The sequence below is a fragment of the Lonchura striata genome, chromosome 2 (assembly GCF_050655825.1).
Source record: "Lonchura striata isolate lonStrDom1 chromosome 2, ASM5065582v1, whole genome shotgun sequence".
NCBI lineage: Eukaryota > Metazoa > Chordata > Aves > Passeriformes > Estrildidae > Lonchura > Lonchura striata.
This window is the reverse complement of record NC_140704.1, coordinates 6,597,677-6,618,228: the sequence shown is the minus strand read 5'-3', so window position 1 is coordinate 6,618,228 and position 20,552 is coordinate 6,597,677. Positions and strand designations below refer to the sequence as shown.

The 20,552-nt window shown below is 42.3% G+C and overlaps 1 protein-coding gene across 8 annotated transcripts in view; it reads left to right on the top strand.

Moving 5' to 3' along the window:
• The window catches only part of PRKAG2 (protein kinase AMP-activated non-catalytic subunit gamma 2), a 236,458-nt gene that overhangs the window by 66,437 nt on the left and 149,469 nt on the right, over positions 1 to 20,552 (top strand). Inside the window, exon 1 of one of the 8 annotated variants that reach the window (XM_021555263.4) lies at positions 10,496 to 10,692. The exons of 6 other annotated variants lie outside the window; for them this stretch is intronic. In XM_021555263.4, coding sequence (XP_021410938.1) covers positions 10,612 to 10,692 — 81 coding nt within the window. In that variant the 5' untranslated portion in view covers positions 10,496 to 10,611. One more of the 8 variants, XM_021555264.4, reaches the window with a different exon arrangement.

Below are 20,552 nucleotides of genomic sequence, written 5' to 3'. Positions count from 1 at the left end.
TATCTCTTTGGTGGTAGGAGAAAAAATGTGTTCCTGTAGGCAGCCATATAGCCTCATGCTGTGCTCCTGTCAGTGTTAGGAGTTGCCCTGATTGACTCTTAGGACAGGATGCCTGTTAGGAATAAGTTTGTGCAGAAGAAAGGGGAATAGTTATTATTCTTGCCTAAAAATAAGCACAGTATTGAGCTTCGTAGTGCATTTAAATATAGTCCAGTCAGTGGTCACTTCCTTCCGTGACCTTGAAATCTAGCATTTAAAATGGTGTTTTCCAGGCAGTTGTAGGGGTTTAATTTTCTTCTTCCAGATGCTTTCTGCTTCCCTTCTTCCTGCCCTAGAGCAAATAAACCAAATTAGCTTCTTTTCTACAGATGCTTAAGATGTTGTCAGTGTATTACACAGAAATCTGACTTCACAGCAGAGCTTCCAAAGGCAGTGAAAGGCTGCACTGCAAAGTTCAAGTGAGATACATTTCTCTTATGCCTTTCCCAGAAACATTCTCTGCTGATAAGCTTTCAGTGGAAATCTGTACTGATGCTCTGAAGAGAGGTAGTTAGACTCTGGACACCAAGGACTGAATTCTGTATGGAAAAACCTTTCATAAAAAAGCTTTAGCTGAGGTGGAAGCCAGTTTATAACAATGTCTGTGTGCTCTTGGTCTCAGCAGGAGGTCCCCAAGGTCCTCCTGCAACTTGTTAAATGGGCATATTTCAGAAGCATTTGAGTGGAAAGCTGAGGGACTGAGAAATCTCTTTTCAAAAACTGCTTTGCAATCAAGAGAGGCAGTGGTCCTGGAGAAACAAATAACTTGAGCTGTATGTGGATGGAAATGTTTATTCTATTTTAGGACATTGTAGCTGCTATATTATGCCACACTCATAATGTTTTAATTCAAGTACTAGTAGAGGATAAACCCAGAAGTATTCTGTAGCCGCAATTCCTCCTTGTTTTCCTTCCAAAATAGCTGACAACTTCTGCATTCTTAAGAAATTGATGCTAATAACACACACAAATAGTAATTAACATATCCTAAAGTAAATAAAATTCTCTTTTTGGAATATATTACTGGGCTGTAGGGGAGGATTATTTTTGGCAAGGGCTCTACAGAAGTATCCAACAAGGGCAAGGTTGAAAGCCTTTCTGGAGTTGTTTGCAAAGCCCTCAGCCACTGGCTGTTTGTTGATCAAGATCCAAAGCTGCTGTTTGTCATACTTAATGCTGGTGTTGTAGACAAATGACCTCTCAGGTTTCTTGGTGCTTCCTTATTTAATGCCATCTTATTATCTTTATATCAGAATTTCACTGAACAATACTGTTACTGTACATTCTGTTAAATAGGTGGTATGTATCTCTGAATAGAGTTTAGTCTAAAAAAATAACAAAGAACAGCCAGGAGGGGAGAAATGTAAACAGTAAAGTTTTTGGAACAGCCATTAATACTTTTTCCTTTTCATGATAAATAAAGAGGACTTGTGGTTGTACCTGCTTGTTCTAAATTGATACTCCTGAATTTTGCAAATGTGGCTGCACAGCCTAATGTGGAAGAGTGATTCTTGCTGATAAATCAGTGGAAATATTATTAGATCTTATATTAGGTCTATCAGGTCTCATTAGACCTGCCACAGCAAAGCACAATTTTGCCCAGGACCATGTGGGGAGCAAGCCCTGTTTTCACTGGCAAATGCATAGAGGCTTAAAAGTACTACAAAAGGAAGAAAAAGACATTTTATGAAACACATAAGAATGTGCTTTGAATTACTGCATGTTGCCAAGAAACAAGACTTGAGTCTCCAACCTTCAAAACAGATGATCCTGCTGTTTATGGGATGTGTTCCTGTTCAGAAGCTGCTCTGGTGCTGACAGCTGGAGGGGGGTGGTTGGGCACTCACAGGGGGATTTCTGTCAGCTCAAAAGCCTTTGGACTTTTGTTACCCAATGCAGCATTCTAACATAGTGATCAAAACAAACACTATATAAATGTGGTATTTGAGGTATGGAATTGGTCTTGCCAGGAGGTTTTAAAGATGTGCCTGGGCAAGGGTGCTAGATAATCTCATCTAGGCTCCCTTTCCATGAAGGGTTGGTCTGGATGATCTTTTGAGGTCTTTTCCACCTTGGGTTATTCTATGCCTTGGAGAAAGTTGAATCCAATTGGTTGATCTTTTAAGTTGATATGACATAATTAATATTCTGATCACAATCTTCAGTGTTTTTTCAGCATAATTCATAGAATCTCCCCAAAACAGGTCTGGGGCTTGTGGAATTCCACCCCAGTGGAATCTGGGGTGTTTGGGACATTTGGAAGCCCAAATGTCTGTGGAGGACAATTTCACTATGAGGAATCAAACAAGTGGTGCTTTGTGTGTAGTTTGTAGTTGTTGCTGCCATTTTATTTGTGTGTTTAAGTCAATATTGTGTCAAATGTACAAAGTTTTAAAAAAATCATTGCTTTTTCTTCCAGTTCTACAAAATGCTGAAAGTATTAAAAAAAAAAAAAGATTCACTCTTCTTAAACAAATACAGTCAATCTATGATTGAGAGAAAAGACCCATCAGCCTTCAGGGCTTGCTGCAATTTGTCTACTGGGAATAGAATGTGGGTACTCTGCCAACCTCAACCACAAAGTCATCCTTCATCATTTAAAATGTAGGTGTAACAGGGAGGCCATGGAATGTGGGAAGAACTAAAAATATTCACCCGCAACAGTAGTTTTTGTGCATGTGTCTATATTTACATATATATATATATATATATTTATTTATATGTGTTTGTGTGTATTTTCTCAGGTAGATGTACATATATTCACACACATTATTGCTCTTATTAACCTGGGTCACAGTATGAGTAAAATTAGTTGAGTGACAGTTTACACCCTTTTTTTTTGGTGAGGTGTAAAGGTTACAGCCTTTAAAAGAGTTCCCCTTTTAAATTATTTAATGAACTTCTCAAGTGAAAACAGCCTGTTTTATATATATGCCTTAGTGATTGCTTTGTGTGCAACTTGTCTTACCTTTAAATAACCCAACCCAAGGAAACAAACAACCAAATTAAAACCAGAATACTGCAGAAATTGACATAAGTGTTTCTTCTGATGTGATCATTTGTACTTGCATTTGATTTTTAAAAATTTTGTTGGCTCTTTATTAGTTGGGTTCTTTAATATCGAATTGCATTCACTTTTCTTTAGGCAAATTTTTGTGTCCAGGATGCCTTTAAAGTGCTGTTGTCTGTGTTGAGAGATTTTGAGAGCACACTTCTCTTTCCAGTGTGAGTAGATTATTTTAAATAATTATTTACACGACCAAATTAGGAAGTAAAGCCTAAACTTGTGTATGCTCTTTCTTGTGTTTCTTTCATTTGGTTGGTTGGTATTTTGTTTTTGTTTTTTTGTTTGTTTGTTTTGGTTCTTTTTTTTTTTTTTTTTTTTTTGTAAATAAGTCCCTGTGGTGGTAATCAAATATTTGATCTTAAAATAACTTCACTCTCACTGGGTGCATCCTATATTCAGAACTTTTATCATAGATGGCATCTATTTCAGAGCTCATCACCACAGGGCTTCCACGGTGCTTGTGGATGCCACAGAGGAGCAGTGGGGCTTTGCCTCTGAGCATTTTGCATCCTTTTGGGGAGGGGATGTGGCTGTGCTGGGAGGGTCCCTGAGCTGCAGCAGCAGCAGAGGGGAGCTGGTGCCAGCAGCCCTGCGTGATGTGTCTGCCCTGACACCAGCCTGGTGGAGCATCTTCCCAAGAGCTGGGCAGCCATGGTGCTGTGGGAGTGGATGAAGCAGCTCAAATGGTCCATCTGTATTCCAGAAATCCCTGTGATCATCTCTAGTTACAGTCTGAAAGTCTGACTGCTCATTCCAGTAGGATCCAGCATAATCCTGTGGGTGTAAATATTCCTGGGGCATTCATGCCAGTCTGCAAGTGTTGATGTGGCTCGTGCCTGTTCCATTCAGCCCCAACTGCTGCACGTCTCTAAATTAAATTGAGTGGAGAAACTCATTTACTTCTATTTTGGTTAAGCTGACAAATTCTTTCTGTTGAATTTGTAACTCTCTGTCAGGTTTCTGCATCACGATGTATTTAAAAGTATTTCTTTTCTGGCAGTGCTGACCTACTTTAAATGCTGCAAGGTGCTCTTACCTCCTTTTTTTTTTTTCCCTAACAGCCAGTTGATACCAGCAGAGATCTTTGTACTTCAGCTTCTAAACCTTTGATGGTATTTTAACTGTTCATTCCTGTACGTAGGCAGCCACTTTATCCTTTTCTAGGTGGGCCCTTGTTTCAATTCAGAGTTAATGGTTACTATTTATTGCACACCTACAAAAGGTAAAACCTACATAGAACAAAGTTGCTACGTGCATAGAGTGCCTTAGAAAGCCCAGAATCCCTGACCTGAAGAACAAATTGTCCCTAGCCAGGCTGTACAAAGATGTGGGGACATGGGTAACTCACCTGGGCCCTGCAGGCACAGGGACAACTTCAATGAAATCACTCAACATCCACCACAACAGTCAAACCTAAGTCATGAGGTTCAAAGAAAATAAAACTTGCTGTGAGCATGCAAGAGCATCTTAATTCCTGGATGTGTGTCCTGTGATGTTATTGTAGCAAGATGTTTTCTTTTGGGTAAATAATTAGTGATCTCCTGAGAGCTGCAGATGTGCTGTAGCATTATATGTTCTCCACTACAATCTCTAAGCCAGCCTTAAAATGTTACAGACTGCTCAGGTGTGGCTGGATTTATGTGCAGATAATTGCCATCACCTTTTTCTCTTTCCTGCCTCATTTTTTCACCCTATTCCCCTGGCTTTTTGGGCACTGATGCCCCTATCCCTGTTGCTGCCAAGCCCCCAGGAGCAGTGTGTGCTGCCAAGGGAGGGAGCACAGGGCAGCCCAAAGGCAGAGAGATCGAGGAGGCAGCAGCAGAGCTGAGGCATCTCCAGTCCTCCACGTGGCCACTGCTGTGTCCTTGTGGAAGTGCTGCTTCTCAGAGATCCCACTCTGAAAGCCATATTGCAGAATCCACATTTTTATAGATCCCAATAGCCTAACTGCATACAGATATAAAAAGATTTTATGCTGAAGTCCCTGGTTGGAGTGCTTACTCATAACCCTATAACCCTATATAATCCTATTTCCCTGTGGTGTTCTCCCATTTCTAGATGCTGCAGTATCATTCTTCTATTGTCTTGTGGGACTCTTTCTGGCCTACAAAGGGTGTTTCTCATCCAAGCTCTTAAGGGATACAGTAGAAGCAAGGAAAGACCTATCCTGCATCCTTCAAAACTTTTAAAATGCAATGCCTTTGTAGAGAACAAAAGCAGTGGGGGCTCTGGGCTAGTCCACAGTGTTTAAATCTGGTCATCCTGAATCACCAATTGCTACTGGTTCAAAACCTCCCAGATCATCACTGATGCCAGTGTGGCAGCCCCTCCAAACACCTCAAGCAAAGCTGAATGAGGCACCACAGGGGCACCACCAAGTTCCTGACAGTAATTTTGCTCTCTGGTTTATTCATCCTCAGAGACCAGGACATCTCTGAGAGGTTTCACCCACACCACAGAGGATTATAGTTCAAAGTGTTGGTCCTTCACTCCCTGAGTTATTGAGCATTGTGTCCTAGCTCAGACTTTGTAATTCTCCCCAGGCACCCAGAGGCCTCCACTGACCCCAGACACAGCACAGCCCTGCACTGGCACCTCCCCAGAAGTGTCTCCACCCCTTCCTCCCCACCATGATGCAGGAAAGAGGCTCCATCCCTCCATCTGTGAGATCTAGACAGGTGGAAGGGCAGTAGGTCCATGTGGAGCAGGCACAAAGCTGCAGTTGTGCAGCCTCCAGCACCGCCTTTGTATGAACACCTCATCATTTCAATGCCATTTGCATCTGGGTACATATGCAAATACACAGGGAAAAACCCCTCTGTGTGAGTCCTGCTGAAGAGCTGGATTTGAGAGTGCAGCTATCCTGCTTTTGGTACCAAGCTGGCTGAGCATCCCTGGTGCAGTGTGAGCCATCTTGATTGCAGAGGCTGGCAGGGTGCTCCCTCCCCCAGGAGAGATGGGTGATTGCTCACTGGGGTTTGATGTTTCTCACATGGATGTTCTCCTTCTGGCTTGTCAGCAGTGAGTCAGGAATCCCAGCTACTTGGTTCATTGCTTGGTAGCTCATGCTGAAAAATTGCAAGGAAAAATTGTGGCTGTTTGAGATGAAAAAAAGGAGTAAACTGTGGTTTTTGTATGTCATGGGATATTTTTCTCTGCTCCTTGCTTTTTCTATTTTGTACCATCTCCATCACCCTGCATTGCATTTTTGCCTGATTTGGGCAAGGTGGACTCTGTAGTTCATCCCTACCTCTTACTCTTGGGGATAAATGTTTTGGTTTTTTTCTTGTACTCCCTTTTCCAGCTCTTGCAGATCACAGCTGCCCTTTGCCCAACATCAACTCTGAGAGACTACTTTGGCTGTTCTACTAAGAGCTGATATCTTATGGTACAGTTTAGGACTTTTTTCCTCCCCATTTCATCTTCCCCTTGGGCTCTGCTGCTCTCCCAGCTGCTGCTGTGGCTTTCCCTGCCCTTCAAGGACTTGCTTCTCTCACCTCAGCATTCCCCAGGTGCTTTGACTTCTTGGCTGGAGGCTCCACATCTTGTGTTGCACGTTGCTTTTGGTTGCTGGTTGTGCTCAGCAGGAGTGGGGATATGGCAACCATGAATATAATGGCTGTGTTGGCTGTAAAATATATGAAAAATCTTTCTTAATTACACTCTGGACAAAAGCCCTGCCCTGCCATGCAGAGCTCTGGCTCACCATGCACTTCGGTAATTGCTGTATCTGCTGTGTTCTGAAGTGATATCTTCACAGACAGAAGCTCCATTGATTTCAAAGCACTGTTTGCCTCATAAGAAAAAAGAAACTATAATGGAAGCTGGCCCCATGAACTCATCTAATTTATGTAGTACTTACAAACCCACCATATCTTTGTGGAAAATTATGGAATATAAATAACAACAACCAAAAGCCAGACAATTTCAGTCTCCTCTGGGAAATTCTGGAAGGTTGCTGTACTGCCAGTTAGAAATTTATTATACTTTAGGCTTGTACTTGGACTAAAAGGATGAAATTGAGTTGGTGTTTTGGAACAGTTCAAGGAAATTGTCAGGAATTATGTGCAGTCAAATCTGAAGCTGGTTGAGGGGTCTGGCTCTGAATTTTTGAAAGCCAAACTCTTCAAATGGAAAAATAAACCAGTACAACAAGGCCTGTTTCAGTTGGGCAGGGAATTCTGTAGCTTTATGCTGGTGGAAATGTGACAGTCATAAATCTGCTTTGCTCAGAGTTTGGTCTTTGGGCCATAGGTGAGTGTGTAATTCACAGTTCAAGGCACGAGCAGGTCTTGGTGATTTGTTTTCCCTCCAGTGCTATTCTCTGGTAAAGTGGGAGAATCCTACAGCCAGTCCAAATATGTAAGTAATCTAGAAGTCCTCTCAAAGGAACTTTTTTTTAAGACACATGGTTATAAAATTAATAATGACTGCTGAGCTTGAGATGTAAGGACTTAAGAATTGGGAAGAAAAAACCTGAAAATATCTTAAAAAAATCTATTGTCATGGAAAGCTGATTATAGAAAGCATTTTCTGGAACCTCCTGAATTGTCCTTGATATATAAGGAAGCAAGGAAGTGGCTGGAGTTTTGGATCCCTGTTCATAGAGACTCCTAGAACTTGTCAGTAAAGTGTGGTTGAAAACATCATCAAATAACTTTATTTGTGTGATTTCCCACATTGCACCATCTTGTGCTAGATTATGTGCTGTAACTCACTGCTGCTTTTAGTCACTGAGCCTCAGCATCTCTGGTAGAGCACAGGCACTTGAAACTCCCATGTGAAATAGTATTTGTTCAGAAATTAATTGGTTTCTCTCAGATCTTCACCACTTGTTTATGCAGCCACATATGGGCCCAGGTATTCAGTATGGGAATATTTAATAAAGAATATATAAATATTTACATAAATGTGATTTGGACACTTCAGGCCTGTAGATTCAAGAATCACTTGGGCTTCTTTGGCAGGAGACATCCACATGAATGTGAGTAGTCATTAAATAATGGTAATAAATTATAGCAAAAAAATCTCCCTGCCTATTTTTCATCCCAGAAGGGTGAAAGAAAATGGCAAATTATTCAATGTTTTTAATGGTTGTCAGAAATTGGACAGAATCCAAAAACTAGTTCAGCAAATATTTATGAAATGGTATCTAAACCATTAACTGTTCTGCCTATCTGAGATGTAGTTGTGCAATCTGTTTCATACTCCTTATCCAAAGGTGGGGGAGGAAAAGGCAGGTTTTTGAAGTAGAATTTGTGCCAATCAGACTTCAAAACCAGAAACAGGTTTAAGATTATTTTTTTACAAAAACACTTTAATAGGTCTGGATGACTCTTGGTATTGGCTACATCCAACTGAGCCTGTGAGTGTTTTGAAAGGGATGATTCAGGGATATGGAACATTTTGCTGGCTGTTAATGCCCCCTTTTATTTGATCTGATTGCTAATCAGAACAATCCTTAGAAGTTACCTATGCAGAGAAGCATTTGGCCTGAACAGTGCTTTGCAGGAGAACCCTTTATATTCCACTATGAATCCATTTTTCCTTTTCACCCTCTCTAGGTCAGCCACAGATTCTTTCCTTTCTCCTACAGTTTGAGGAGGAGAGACAAAATGTGTTTTGCTTGCTCCAGCTTGTTGACTGGTTTCTCTTGTACCCCTTAAACATCATTTAAGAGGAAGCTTGTTTATTTTCCTAAACTATTTATACATTCTGCATGCATAAAATATTAATTTAGCTGGGGACAAATCTTCTAAACACCAAATATTTGTGCATGTTTCTGTTAAAAAATGCTGCCAGTGCTCTTGTCTTGAAAGGATTCAAGTAATAGTTGCCATTTTTGAGTGAACGCTAGGTACCATTTTCAGCTTTTTTGCTCCCAAGGGGCTTTTGTTATCAGAGGCACTTAGCAGACCAAAGGAAGAGAGAGCAGTGGGTGGTTCCTAGGATGTGCTGTCTGCCTGGCACACGAGGGGTGTCACCTGGACCTCATCTCTTCTGCTGCTGAAGTACTGCCCAGCCTCAGTGGTATTTATTGTTTGATGTAGCAGAGTTAAGGTCGGTGTTGGCTGCACTCTCTTGCAAAAGGGTGCAGAATCATCCAATGAATGGGATGAATAGACTGAGAGTGATGTGTAAGCCAAGTCCACTCCACTGATCTGGTGGTTTAGTGACCTGGAGTCATTCATTAAAGCAAAGCCTCCATCTTAGGGAGTTTTTCAACACATCATCAAAAAAGGTATTTTGAGATGACCAAGAAAAGACTGGCAATGCTCCATGGCTCAAGATCCGACCACCTGTTTCTCCAGAGAGGTGTCAGCTCATGACATGGTGTTTTGATGCCTCTGTTCAAGTACTGGAAGCTGCAGAGCTGCAGGGATGACCTTTCTGCCTTTTGCTTTGTTCTAGCAGAGGTGTCCTCATCTGAGCCAGCCTTCGATAGCATCTTGGCCAAGGATGTGTCCCCATGGTCTGGAGAACAATTTCATTGTCAGTAAAGGACACTGTGAGAATGGTTGGTGGAGTAATCAAAGCTGAATGGGGTTATAAAAGAGGGATTTAGCTTGATGAAGAAGAAAATTCAAATCTCCACCATCCCTCAGCTCCTACTGGGAGAGTTTGCATTGCTCTGCTGAGCGCTTGCTCACGTGGTGCCCTTTCAAAATAACTATTATCTTTTTTTTGGATGGTGATACTTTTGATGGTTATACTTTGTGCTCAGGCACTTTATTTTCTCAGTGAGGTCTTTATAATAAATTACAAAGTAAGCCAAGTCATCTCCTGTTCATGCTGCAGATGGGAAAACTTAAGCCCAGAGACATAATGTGACTTTTGTGCATCTACAAAGTGGAGCTGTGGTTAAGTGGGGAATAGGGTTGTTATGGATCAGCAGAGACTCCAGCCTTGAAAATAAATTTGCTGCTCTGTGCTGCCTTCCCCAAAGTATTCGATACTGATGCAGACGCAGCCTCAGTCATCTGAAACTTCTGCTATTGACAACGGGATCTTTTTTTACCCCTTCAGATCGCATTAAAAACGCCTGCGGTTATTTGAACCCTCCGACTGCACCCCGAGCATCTCCCTAGCGCATCCACAACGTGGCTGAGCGACCCGTCCGAGCCCCGCCCGAGCCCACGGCCGGTTCTGCGGGCGGGGAGCCGCACCCGGCCGGGATGCTCCGGGGGATTTTGGCAGGGAGCCCTGGGCGGGGAGAGCCGCACCTGGCCGGGATGCCCGGGGGATTTTGGCAGGGAGCCCTGGGCGGGGAGAGCCGAACCTGGCCGGGATGCTCCTTGTCAGGGAGCCCTGGGCGGGGAGAGCCGAACCTGGCCGGGATGCCCGGGGGATTTTGGCAGGGAGCCCTGGGCGGGGAGAGCCCGCCCGCCTCCCGGTGCTGCGGCAGCCGCGGCGCTGCCATCCCCGCGATGGGAGGCACCGCGCACCCAGCCCTGCTCCCCATCTGTTGCAGCATCGGCTCCAGTAGCAGAGCCCGAGATGTTTAAATGCGCTTGCCTTTAGGGAAAAGCTTTCAATGCAGTTCTTCGATGGACGTTTCCAGCCAGACTGCAGGATTTTTCAGAGCTGTAAGTCAGAGCGGGTCGCCGGTTTTCTCTGTCCCCGGATTTCTCTGGATTTGATCGTTTTTATTATTGAATTGATTTAGCTTAGCAGGGGAAAATAGGTTCTGCATTCATTGAGGTGGATGCCCGAGTGCACTGCAGGAGTCTGCTGAGAGGCAGGAATTCTTCAGGCTGTGTAAGAAATGCATGGTTCTTGGGTATTTTGTTTTTTTTTGTCGTGTTTTATCTCTCGTTATCTCTTGTATGTATGACTGGCACGGGGTTGTTGTCCTGTTTTTAGATTTTTAGATTTTAGAGCATTTAATTACAATAGCTACTGCAAGGTTGAACAAGATCTTCTTTTATCTAGTTAAAGAATGTAGCTTGGGTTTGGGGTTGGTCTGTTGATTTTTTTTTTTTTTTTTTTTTTCCCTTGCATAACTTTTCGTTAATGTTTTGGAAAGAGAGATTATCATTTGGGGGGTATTCATTTATTTTCAGCCTAAAACCATCTGGTCTCTGCATCCTGCAATGCTTGGTTTCTCCTACTGCTCATCTCAGAGCCTCCTGAACTGCTGAGCAACTAATTGCCATGGCTAGTCACTGCAACCCCAAATCACAGGTTTTCAGGAAGTGCCGTTTTGCTTAATGATTTTAATTTGATATTTGATGAGGTTTGTCAGGATAAAGAGCTGTATTATTGGCTTCATGCGTTCCTCCTTGCATTTTCCCCTTTTTACAAGAATTAGTGCTGAACACATGCAATTTGCACTGCAGTTAATGGATCTGTGAGATAATGAACGTCCAAAACCCAACAGGGATGAGGCGGCTCCATCCTGAGATCAGAGCCTGAAAGGTTTCAAGATCTTCTGTTAGTGGGGTGATGGTGAATAGCAAATGAAATTTAATCCAGTATAAGATGCAGGGTATTTTGCCAGCATCTTGTGTGTTTTGCTTATTGTTCACTGTTCGGGCCACAGGAGAGATGAGTGTCAGCCTTTGGGGAGGACATGTCCCCCTCAGCTGTGTCCCCTCTGTGCTGAGTGCAGGAGAGGCTGGTGCTGACTTTGAGCAGCCCAGGGAGGTGTGAGGAAGCTGGAGCTGCTGCAGCTGGGAGCCTGGGGGGGCAGGATTATCTGATGGAAGAGGGAATGAAAGGGATCCTGCTGACATGGGGCCAGCCCTCAATTCAAAGGGAGGCAGTGGGAAACCCAGCAAAAGAAGACTTGGTTGTACATCAGTTTAGTACATTTTTATTACTGTAGAATACAAATACATTTTTCTGTTACTGTAGAATACAAATGTTGTTGGGGTTTTTTTATGCCCCAGTTTGAAATAAACAAAAAAGCTCACCCATCCCCCCCCCATATCCATCCCATCAATCTGAATGTACAAGGATGTCTGACATTCATCAAGAAGAAACTAGGAGAATTAAATGCAATATTGTTGCAGATCTTTAAAAGCAAAACACAGAGTTGATGGAAATCACGGGTAACCAGAGTCTGCTTCAGGCAGCCAAGAGCCATCAGGTTTCCATCAGGAGGGGAAAATCCTCCTGTCATTTCAGCCTGTTTGGCCACCCAAGTAGGGGCAGGGACAAGCTGATTTGAAGACAATAAATATTTAATCATCCTAAGTTTAAAATAAATAGCAGTTAAGAATCTGTATGAGCTTGTTACCATGTCTGTATGCACATATGTTTCTAAATGTTTCCTATATCCATTGCCCTACAAGACACCATGTTTTATATGTGAGAAAAAATAGTGATGCCCTGTGAGTTGAACTCTGTCACATCTACATCTGGGAGGAAATAGTCACCAGGGCAGTTTGCTTCTGCTTCTCAGTGTAGGTGCCAGTGCCTTTGCTTTTAGAACTGATGTATATTTTGATAAAGTTATCCCTTCTGTGCTGATGTAAGACACTTTCCTCATAGGTATTCGATGACTTCTAGAGCCTGGTTGTGGTTCTAAGTCCAATTTCCATTTCTGATAGACCTCAAAGTAAGTTATTAAAACTTGGATGTAAATAGATATACTAATAGTTGTCCAGCTGTTCAGCACATATAGATAGAAATTAATGTTCCCAATGGGAAACAAATACCCAGTATTTTTTAGGGCCATATTACTGGCGTGAACCTAATTTTTGGTAGTTATGAAAAAATAAAATTGTTATTCTGAATCAAAATTTCCTGCTTGTATATTTAATTTATCTTGAGGGGGAAAAAAATAGCTTTGCTGTGTTTTGCTTTGTTTTGTTTCCTTCTTTCCTTCTTGGGTGCTCATTAATTTCATGGGAAGTTTTCAGTGATGCTTCTTGGCAGGGTGGGTGTCTGTGCCAGGCTGGGCTGCAGGCAGGGGCTCTCCCTGAGCCTTGGTTTGATAATTCCAGTGTGAGCTTTATTTTTTTATGACAAACGAGTTTGGACTGTCTGCCACATGGCTTGGAGCATCAGCCAGTTCTGAAATGGCCTCTCCCATGCCAGGCTCATACTCTGCCCATCTGTCACCGTGTCCGGGCTGTCCTGCTAAGTTGGAAATGTTTCCCACACTCTCCAAGCAGGATCAAATGCTTCTTGACACATTTTGATGCACAAACTGCCAGCCAAATCAAATACAGATTTGCCTGTTTCAGCTTACCAGTGCCTGCTGGGTTTCAAAGCCATTGCAGAGGGCAGAAATTACTTTTGGTGTATGTGGATAATGAACTTAAGTTTTCAGTTGGGCTTCCCTGAGTGTGTGTTTGCTTGCCCTTTCTCCACAGCATGTTCAGATTGGTCCATTTTAATTGTGGTGCTTAAATGGACTCATAAAGAATAATAAGATGGCTAAAATCAGAAGACTCCTGCTAAAGGAGTCAGAATTTGATATGGCTCATTTGTAAGATTTTCTTCCCTGCACTGGATCTAAAACAGGAACTATTTCTGAAAAAAAAAAAATAAAAATAATGAAGTCATAGTCCTTGAAAGAAGCCTGAAGTTTACTTCAGGAAATATTTTCCTCAGAATCTTAGTACTGCATGTACAATAATTAGAAAAGAAAAAAACCCATGGTATGTGTCATTTCTTCTCTTCCCTCTATATGAGGATTATTTCCAAACTGGACCTATTGCAAAAAATTATTTTCAGTGGTGGTTATTTCTGGTGTGAGTGAGTAATCTCTTTGTTGTGTTCTTCTGTTTGTCTCATTGTTCCCAAGATTTTACAGATGGGCAAGTATTTTATCCATATTTCTTCCAGAGATAGTCACTGGTATCTTCTAACACCTTCTCCCAAGCAGAACTGTGATGCTCTTCAAAGCACATACCTTGAGACAGACTTTAACAAATGACCAGGGCTTGGTGTGTGTGAGCCTGGAAATGTGAGATTTATTATCCCTTGGACATTGCCAGTTTTCTTAACAAACATGCTTTTTCTCAGAAGCTGTATAGCTGGCCTGTTTTCTTAAAATTTAAATTCTGGGAATATTCACTTGGACACAGTGGTTCCTTCCTCTCACTCCACTGGGCACTCAGGGAGTTAACCCTGTTTTCTGTACAGCAGCCAAAGCTGTTGAATCCTCCAAAGTTGAAGCAAGTTGTCCAGTCTCTCCCGTGCCAGGGAAATGGGGACATATTTCCCATTGGAGATGCTGGCTTTCCCCTTTCCTCCAGGCTGGACAGAAAGTGTGGGGGAGATGACCAGTGACAGATATCTTTAATGCCTTCCTGTTACCTTAATTTTTAAGATTTTCTAAAGCTTTCCGAGATTGCATTCTGTTGGAAAACTTTCTTATATAATTTCTGTAAACAACATATTGTTTACATTCTTTTATGGGAGTGGAGAAACTTAATATACTAGTAGTTTGTCTAATGTCTTTGGAGAGGTGGCCCATTCACTCTCCAATCCAATGTCACCTTTAGGAAAGTATAAAGGTCAAAGTCAGAGAATAAACCTTCTTCTTTACCTTACAAATAGCAGGTGGCTCGCATCGTGCTTTCACGTGTCCTATAGCGACACCTTCCCAGAGCTAATCCAGAAAGTCAGAGCAGGCAATGGAAGTCTCATCACTGAAGTGCTCTCAAGAAGCTCTTCTGGACTGGATCTGCAGTTTGTAAAGCCCTTTGGATTCCCACGGCATGAATGATGGATTGTAATTTATCAGCATTGGATGTCGCTGCTAGCTGAAAATCTAGGAATGGCATAAAATCTCACTATCTCTTAGCTTAAAGTCAAGGGTGGGACCTAAAGGGTATGCAGGCTGTGTTTGGGCAGAATATTGTTCTAGGAGTGTGATAAAGTCTTCTGGGTTATCTCTGAGAATGTGAGCTTTCTTCTGTCCTTGAGGGCATTCCGTGTTGCAGCTTCAGCAAAATGCACCTTTAATGAATGAAGAGTAAAGATATCCATTATTTTGGGAAAAGAAAAAAACAAGTTTAGCTTATGAAATAAAGCATATAAAATTTATTGGTCTCTTTTTACATGTGGTGCTAAAGGTATAAGAAAAGCTGTAGCAAAGTGATAAACTTCATAGAGGTGAAATTGCTCTCTGCAGCTGCAGAGTGATGTAGGAAAATGTGTCAGGAAAGCACCAAGAGGGGAATCTTTCCTCATCATGGACACCACGATGTTCCCCCTTCACCTTCCATTCAAGCCTTCAGCACACAAAGCACAGAATCATCTTGTTCTTCCTTTCCTTCCCTTCCCTAATTTCCTCTTTGCTTCTGCTTTTTTTTCCCTTTATTTATTTTTTTTTTAGTTGAAGGACTGCAAGATCAGAGCAGGTCCCTCACTAGCCTGTATTTCCAGCCGTAAACTTTCTTTTAATTGTCAAGATTATTCATGGTTATTGACTGACAAGAATGGAAAGAGGAGGCAACAGGCAGCTGTCTTCCTAAATGCAGTGAAATGGGGAAAAATATTTGCAGTTTAAATATTTATGGCAGAGATCTTTTTCCTGGTGTGAATGTCACCTTTTTTAGTCATATATGCAAGGTCCTTTTCAGATAAGGCCATCAGTTGGGGGTTTTCAGTTCTGATTCTGGTATGTTTTATTCTTCCTTGAGGACGTGGTTTTTGAAGAGATTTGACCAATAAAAAGTGGGGAAAAACATAAAAAATTAAAAAACACAGTGACTCAAAGTAGCTGAAATGTGGAATAAGCTTCAGTATCATCCTTGTATTGAATCTCCTTCAATTTGTTTGCTCCTGTGCTGCAGCAGCTCGTTTTCATTACATTATGACAAAATCATCTTTTGTTTCCTGCAGTTCTGCTATTTCACTGTGGCTGAAGTTGTGTTTTGTAGCAAATGCTGGCTTTTTCTCTGCAAATACATTGGGATCCAGTGTCTCATTTATGTAAGACAAACTCATAAGTATTGGAAAGCACTTTTATTAGCACTGAATATGAGCCATCCGAAGGTTAACATTTTCAGTCTCCAGTCCTTCCTTAGAGTCATGTGTCTTGGTTTCTTAATTCCCTCATCACACCTAACCACATTTTCCAGGGCTGAGGTGTGTTATCTTCTGCTTTTACCTGGTGTTTCTAAACTTCGGGTGAAATGTCTAAACTTTAAATTGAAATGTCTCGCCGGAGAAAGGTTGTCTTTGGACGAGCACCCAGGAATAGCACTTAATAATGGGTTTGTATGTGCATCATGGTGGTGTCACAGAGACTATTGGGAATTTTGGTTTCCTCCCTGGCCTGCTTTCTCTGCTGTTCTCTCACTTTCTCTCTCTCTCCATTTTTTTATGTGACATTTCATTATTTGCACGTTGGCTGGGTTGTCCATCTGCTGTTGTAATAAACACGCTGCCAGTCGCTGCTGTGTGGCTCGTGGTGTGAAGGAGCTGACAAACCAGGCTGATCCCAGTGAGGATCCTTGTGAGGCTTTGTCAGAGTGGCTTCCTGATGAGGTGGGGAGCAGCACCCTCCACCACAGCCTTTCCACACAGCCCTGAGCTCTCCGCAGCCTATAAACACGATGGGGCTCCAGGCTGGAGGGATTCCATCCCACCCCAGGCTGTCTGTGCCCAGCTCATCTGCAAAGACTGAATCACTGATGAGATACAGTGAGGTTTCCTGGCAGGAGAGCACAAGGCTTGAAAGAAAACTTCATTTTTTTTTTTTTTCTGTAAACAGCATAGGAATGTGTTCTCGTGAATTAAGTCAGAGATTGAGAACAACACAAAAAAAACAATCCATACTCTCTTGAAAGTTTTTTTTGACCCAAAACAACAACAACAAAAAAAGTTAATTTTCTGTAAACTGCTGGAGATTAATGCCTGTCAGGATCAGTTAAGAATTTCAGAAATTAAGAAGGGTGTGCTGGGTGCTGCCAGTATCCCATGATCAGGGTAACTCAGGAAGAAGAGCTTGGAAGACAGCTGTTTTCAGGGAAATAGCAAGAACTTATTTATTTAATGGCTCTCTTTAATCCATTTTCTGTAAAATTAATTGTTTTAGCAGTTTTTTCTGCCCAAGTGGTGGCAATCCAAGCTGGGGAGCCTGTGATGAGAACAGTGGCTTCAGTATCTCCTTGAGCAGACCATGTCCACTTCCTATTGCAGCTGAAAGAAATGCCTTTGAGTTGCACATAGGCTGATTTTCTTCTGCCAAGCTTTCATATATGAGTTTTTTTGCATAGGACATTGAATAATCACCTGATGGATGGGGATTTTCACATACTGAGATCTGGGTTAGATTTCAGTCAGCCATTACTCCCTAACCTTTTAGACAGTGCCTCTTTGGGACTGAGTATTTTCCATTTGTTCCAGGCATGTCATTTAGGGGGACTTACCTTCTGCTGCTTCAAGTCTGATGCTGTATCCACCTTGAAGTGCACACAGCTGGTCCTGCACAGTCACCCAAAAACCCCTGGGCTGTGCTGCCTCTGGACTCTTCATACTGTGGACAAAATCACAGAGTCATTAAAGTGGGAAAGGCCTCTAAGATCAAAGAGTTCACTGCAAACCTGCCATCTCCACCATTTCCTCTTGTCCTCTTGCTTTTTTGGGAGAAGAGACCAACCCCTACTCCTTTCAGGGAGTTGTGGAGGGTGATAAGGTCTCCCCTAAGCCTCTTTTTCTCCAGGCTAAACTTCCCCAGTTCCCTCAGCTGCTCCTTATATGCTCCTTATATGACTTGTATTCCAGACCCTTCACCATCCCCCTTGCCCTTTTCTGGGCACTCCCCAGCCCCTCAATATCTTTCTTGTAGTGAGGGGCTCAAAACTGAGCACAGGATTCAAGGTACAGCCTCACCAATCAAGTCTCTATATCTCCAGACCTACATATTTGGGGGAGGTGGGGTGTGTTTATTTTGTTTTGTTGTTTTTTTTTAATACAAATAGCCTTCAAAGTAATAGCAAACAGATACATTGGAATAGCCTTGTGCAGTGCAAAGCTGTCTTGCACAAATCCAACCAACTTTGTACATCTGTTCCTGCCCACTCCCATTGAGTCATATTGAGACTTAGTCACCAGCATCCTCAGTCTCACAGTACAACTTATATATTTCTCTCCAAAACACATGCTACAGTCTAGATGGCATGGGGGAGTGAGAAAAGCAAAGCAATGAGCAACCTACTCCTAAAGGAATAAAGGAATGTAGCAAGTCTTATTATACTTTACTATAACTGGCATATCAAAACAACAATAACAAAAGGACAGAAATGTCTGTGTATGTCAGTTTTGAATTTTTCCTTGTGCAATAATGGAGTGATTTGTTATAAATCCCCAAAGGCTTCTAGATAGGATTGTTCTCAGAAAAAGACAATTTTCTATTCAAGCAGAGCTACCAAGCTATGCCCTCTATTCCATGGAGATCAAACTGTGGTTTCTGCTCACAGGCTATTAGCATATGTAGCATATTTGCTATTCAGAGTTTTACATAGGCTTGTAATAGGTACAAATTCAAGGTTGAGCTAAAAAAATCTGCTGGTGTGCAGAATGCAATGAAAGAAACTGTTCACAGCTGATGGTAATAAAAATCCTGACCTTCTTTGTCCTTGCTAGGATACTTGAAGTGCTCATAGCTCAGTAATATCAGCAGAGGAGGAGATTTTGTTAAGGTGTGATGCTGAGGAGTGCAGCTTTTATCAATCTTTTGTAAGATCAGAGCTCTTGTCAACATGCAGCTTAATTCCACCGTGTATTGAGTTTTTTTTGTTTATTTTATTAAAGGAGCTGTCTCCCCATATTGAAAACTGCCTTCGTGAAGTGTCACCTTCTGCTTGAGTTATGTTGTAAAAAGAAACTGTAATGTCTGGCAGGCATTTCACATCCTTAAATTTGGTGCAATCCTAGCACATATATAGAACTTAGTGAGGCAGAAAAAGAATGCCTCAGAGGTGACACCATCCATAGTCAGGACTGCGTGATGCTACCCACACCAGGACTCTGAAACTGTTAATAGCTGAGGAACCCAGACTTTCAGCAGAGGTTGGTTTTGGGGGATACCATGAAACTCTTCTGACCTGAGTCACCCCTAGAACGTGGCCAAAGTGTTGACCATGTTCATGGGGACCCACCACCGTGGGCACAGATTTCACATCCCCGTGTTGCTCACAGTCATTCCTCATGTTTGATAGGCAGTTGCAAAAGATGCCAGCAGGGAGCTGTTTGTGAAATACCCTTTTGATACCCAGCCCTGAAATTTTGGACCACTGTCAAGTGGGGCCATAAAAAGGTCCTACTTCCACCCAAAATACATTGGAAATTGGTCTCTGGCCTGTCAGTCACAGCATGCCCCTGCCCTTGCTGGCTTTTGGCTTCAGCCCTTGCAGAGAAGTTTTATCAGCCTGGCTGCCAAAGTAGCATTGAAAGCAAACAATAATACAACAAGAATCCTGTTTATTCTGTGTTGTTTACTGGATTCAAGGCTTTAGTGATGTGTTATTTCAGTATGCAGCCTCTGTAACAGAATTGCTGGAAGCCTTCTTACACCAAGGTCTCCAACTGCAGCAACCTCCAGACCAGCGTTTCTGGGCAAGACTTTTTGGCAGGAATTCTTTTAATAAGGAAAGAAACAGTGAAACTGACTGGAAAAGGTGAAAAATGGTTTGGCTAACCAGATCTTGCTCCTGCTATGTGACTATGTTGTGCCAATATATTTGCTTTCTGCATCTTCAAATGTGGTTTTCTTTCCTATTCTCCAAACTAGTTCTAAAAAAAAGTTTATTTGTTTTCCCAGGATATCAAAGAACAAAAATGTTATTCTCACTTCTTTTCACATAATCTGAAACATTCTGATATAAGGGATGTCAGAGGAAAAGGGGCTGGAATTAAGAAGGATAATTCTGTAGATGTAGGGTTAACCCAGACCAGAATCATGCTAGAGTTAGTCTCACCTTTGGAGGAGAAATTCGTGTGAAGGATCTGTAACCTTCCAGATATCTGTTGTTTGCCCAGAGGAAATATTGAAAGAAGTGGTGGAGAAGACAAGTGCAAATGCAGACAGAATAATCCTGATTTATCAAATCACCTGTTGAGTAGGTGTTGTGGGAGATTTCCCTCCCCAGGAGGGAGCCTGGCTGCTGACAGGAGCCCTGAGCCGTGGTTCTGCTGTGTCCCAGCTCTGCTGTCCTCCAGGAAGAGCTTTGCTGCCCCTGGGGCTGTGTTCTTCAGTGAATAGAACAGGAGCTGCCATGACAACCTCTTGTAAATAAAAATGGATTGAAAACAAAATAAATCTGAGGCATCTTTATGGCTGTAAAGTAGATCTAAAGTGGCCAAGAGGTGCTTTTTTCTAACAGGATGGCAGGAGTGGTGTCTGGCTGTCAGGTGGAGCAGAGTGATGGAAGGTTTGACTAAGGAGCACAAGCATGTCAGGAAAGCCAATGAAACTTCCAAACCAGGCTTTTCATATTCTTAATTTCAGTTTAGCAGCACTAGGACTTGCTTTTTCTCT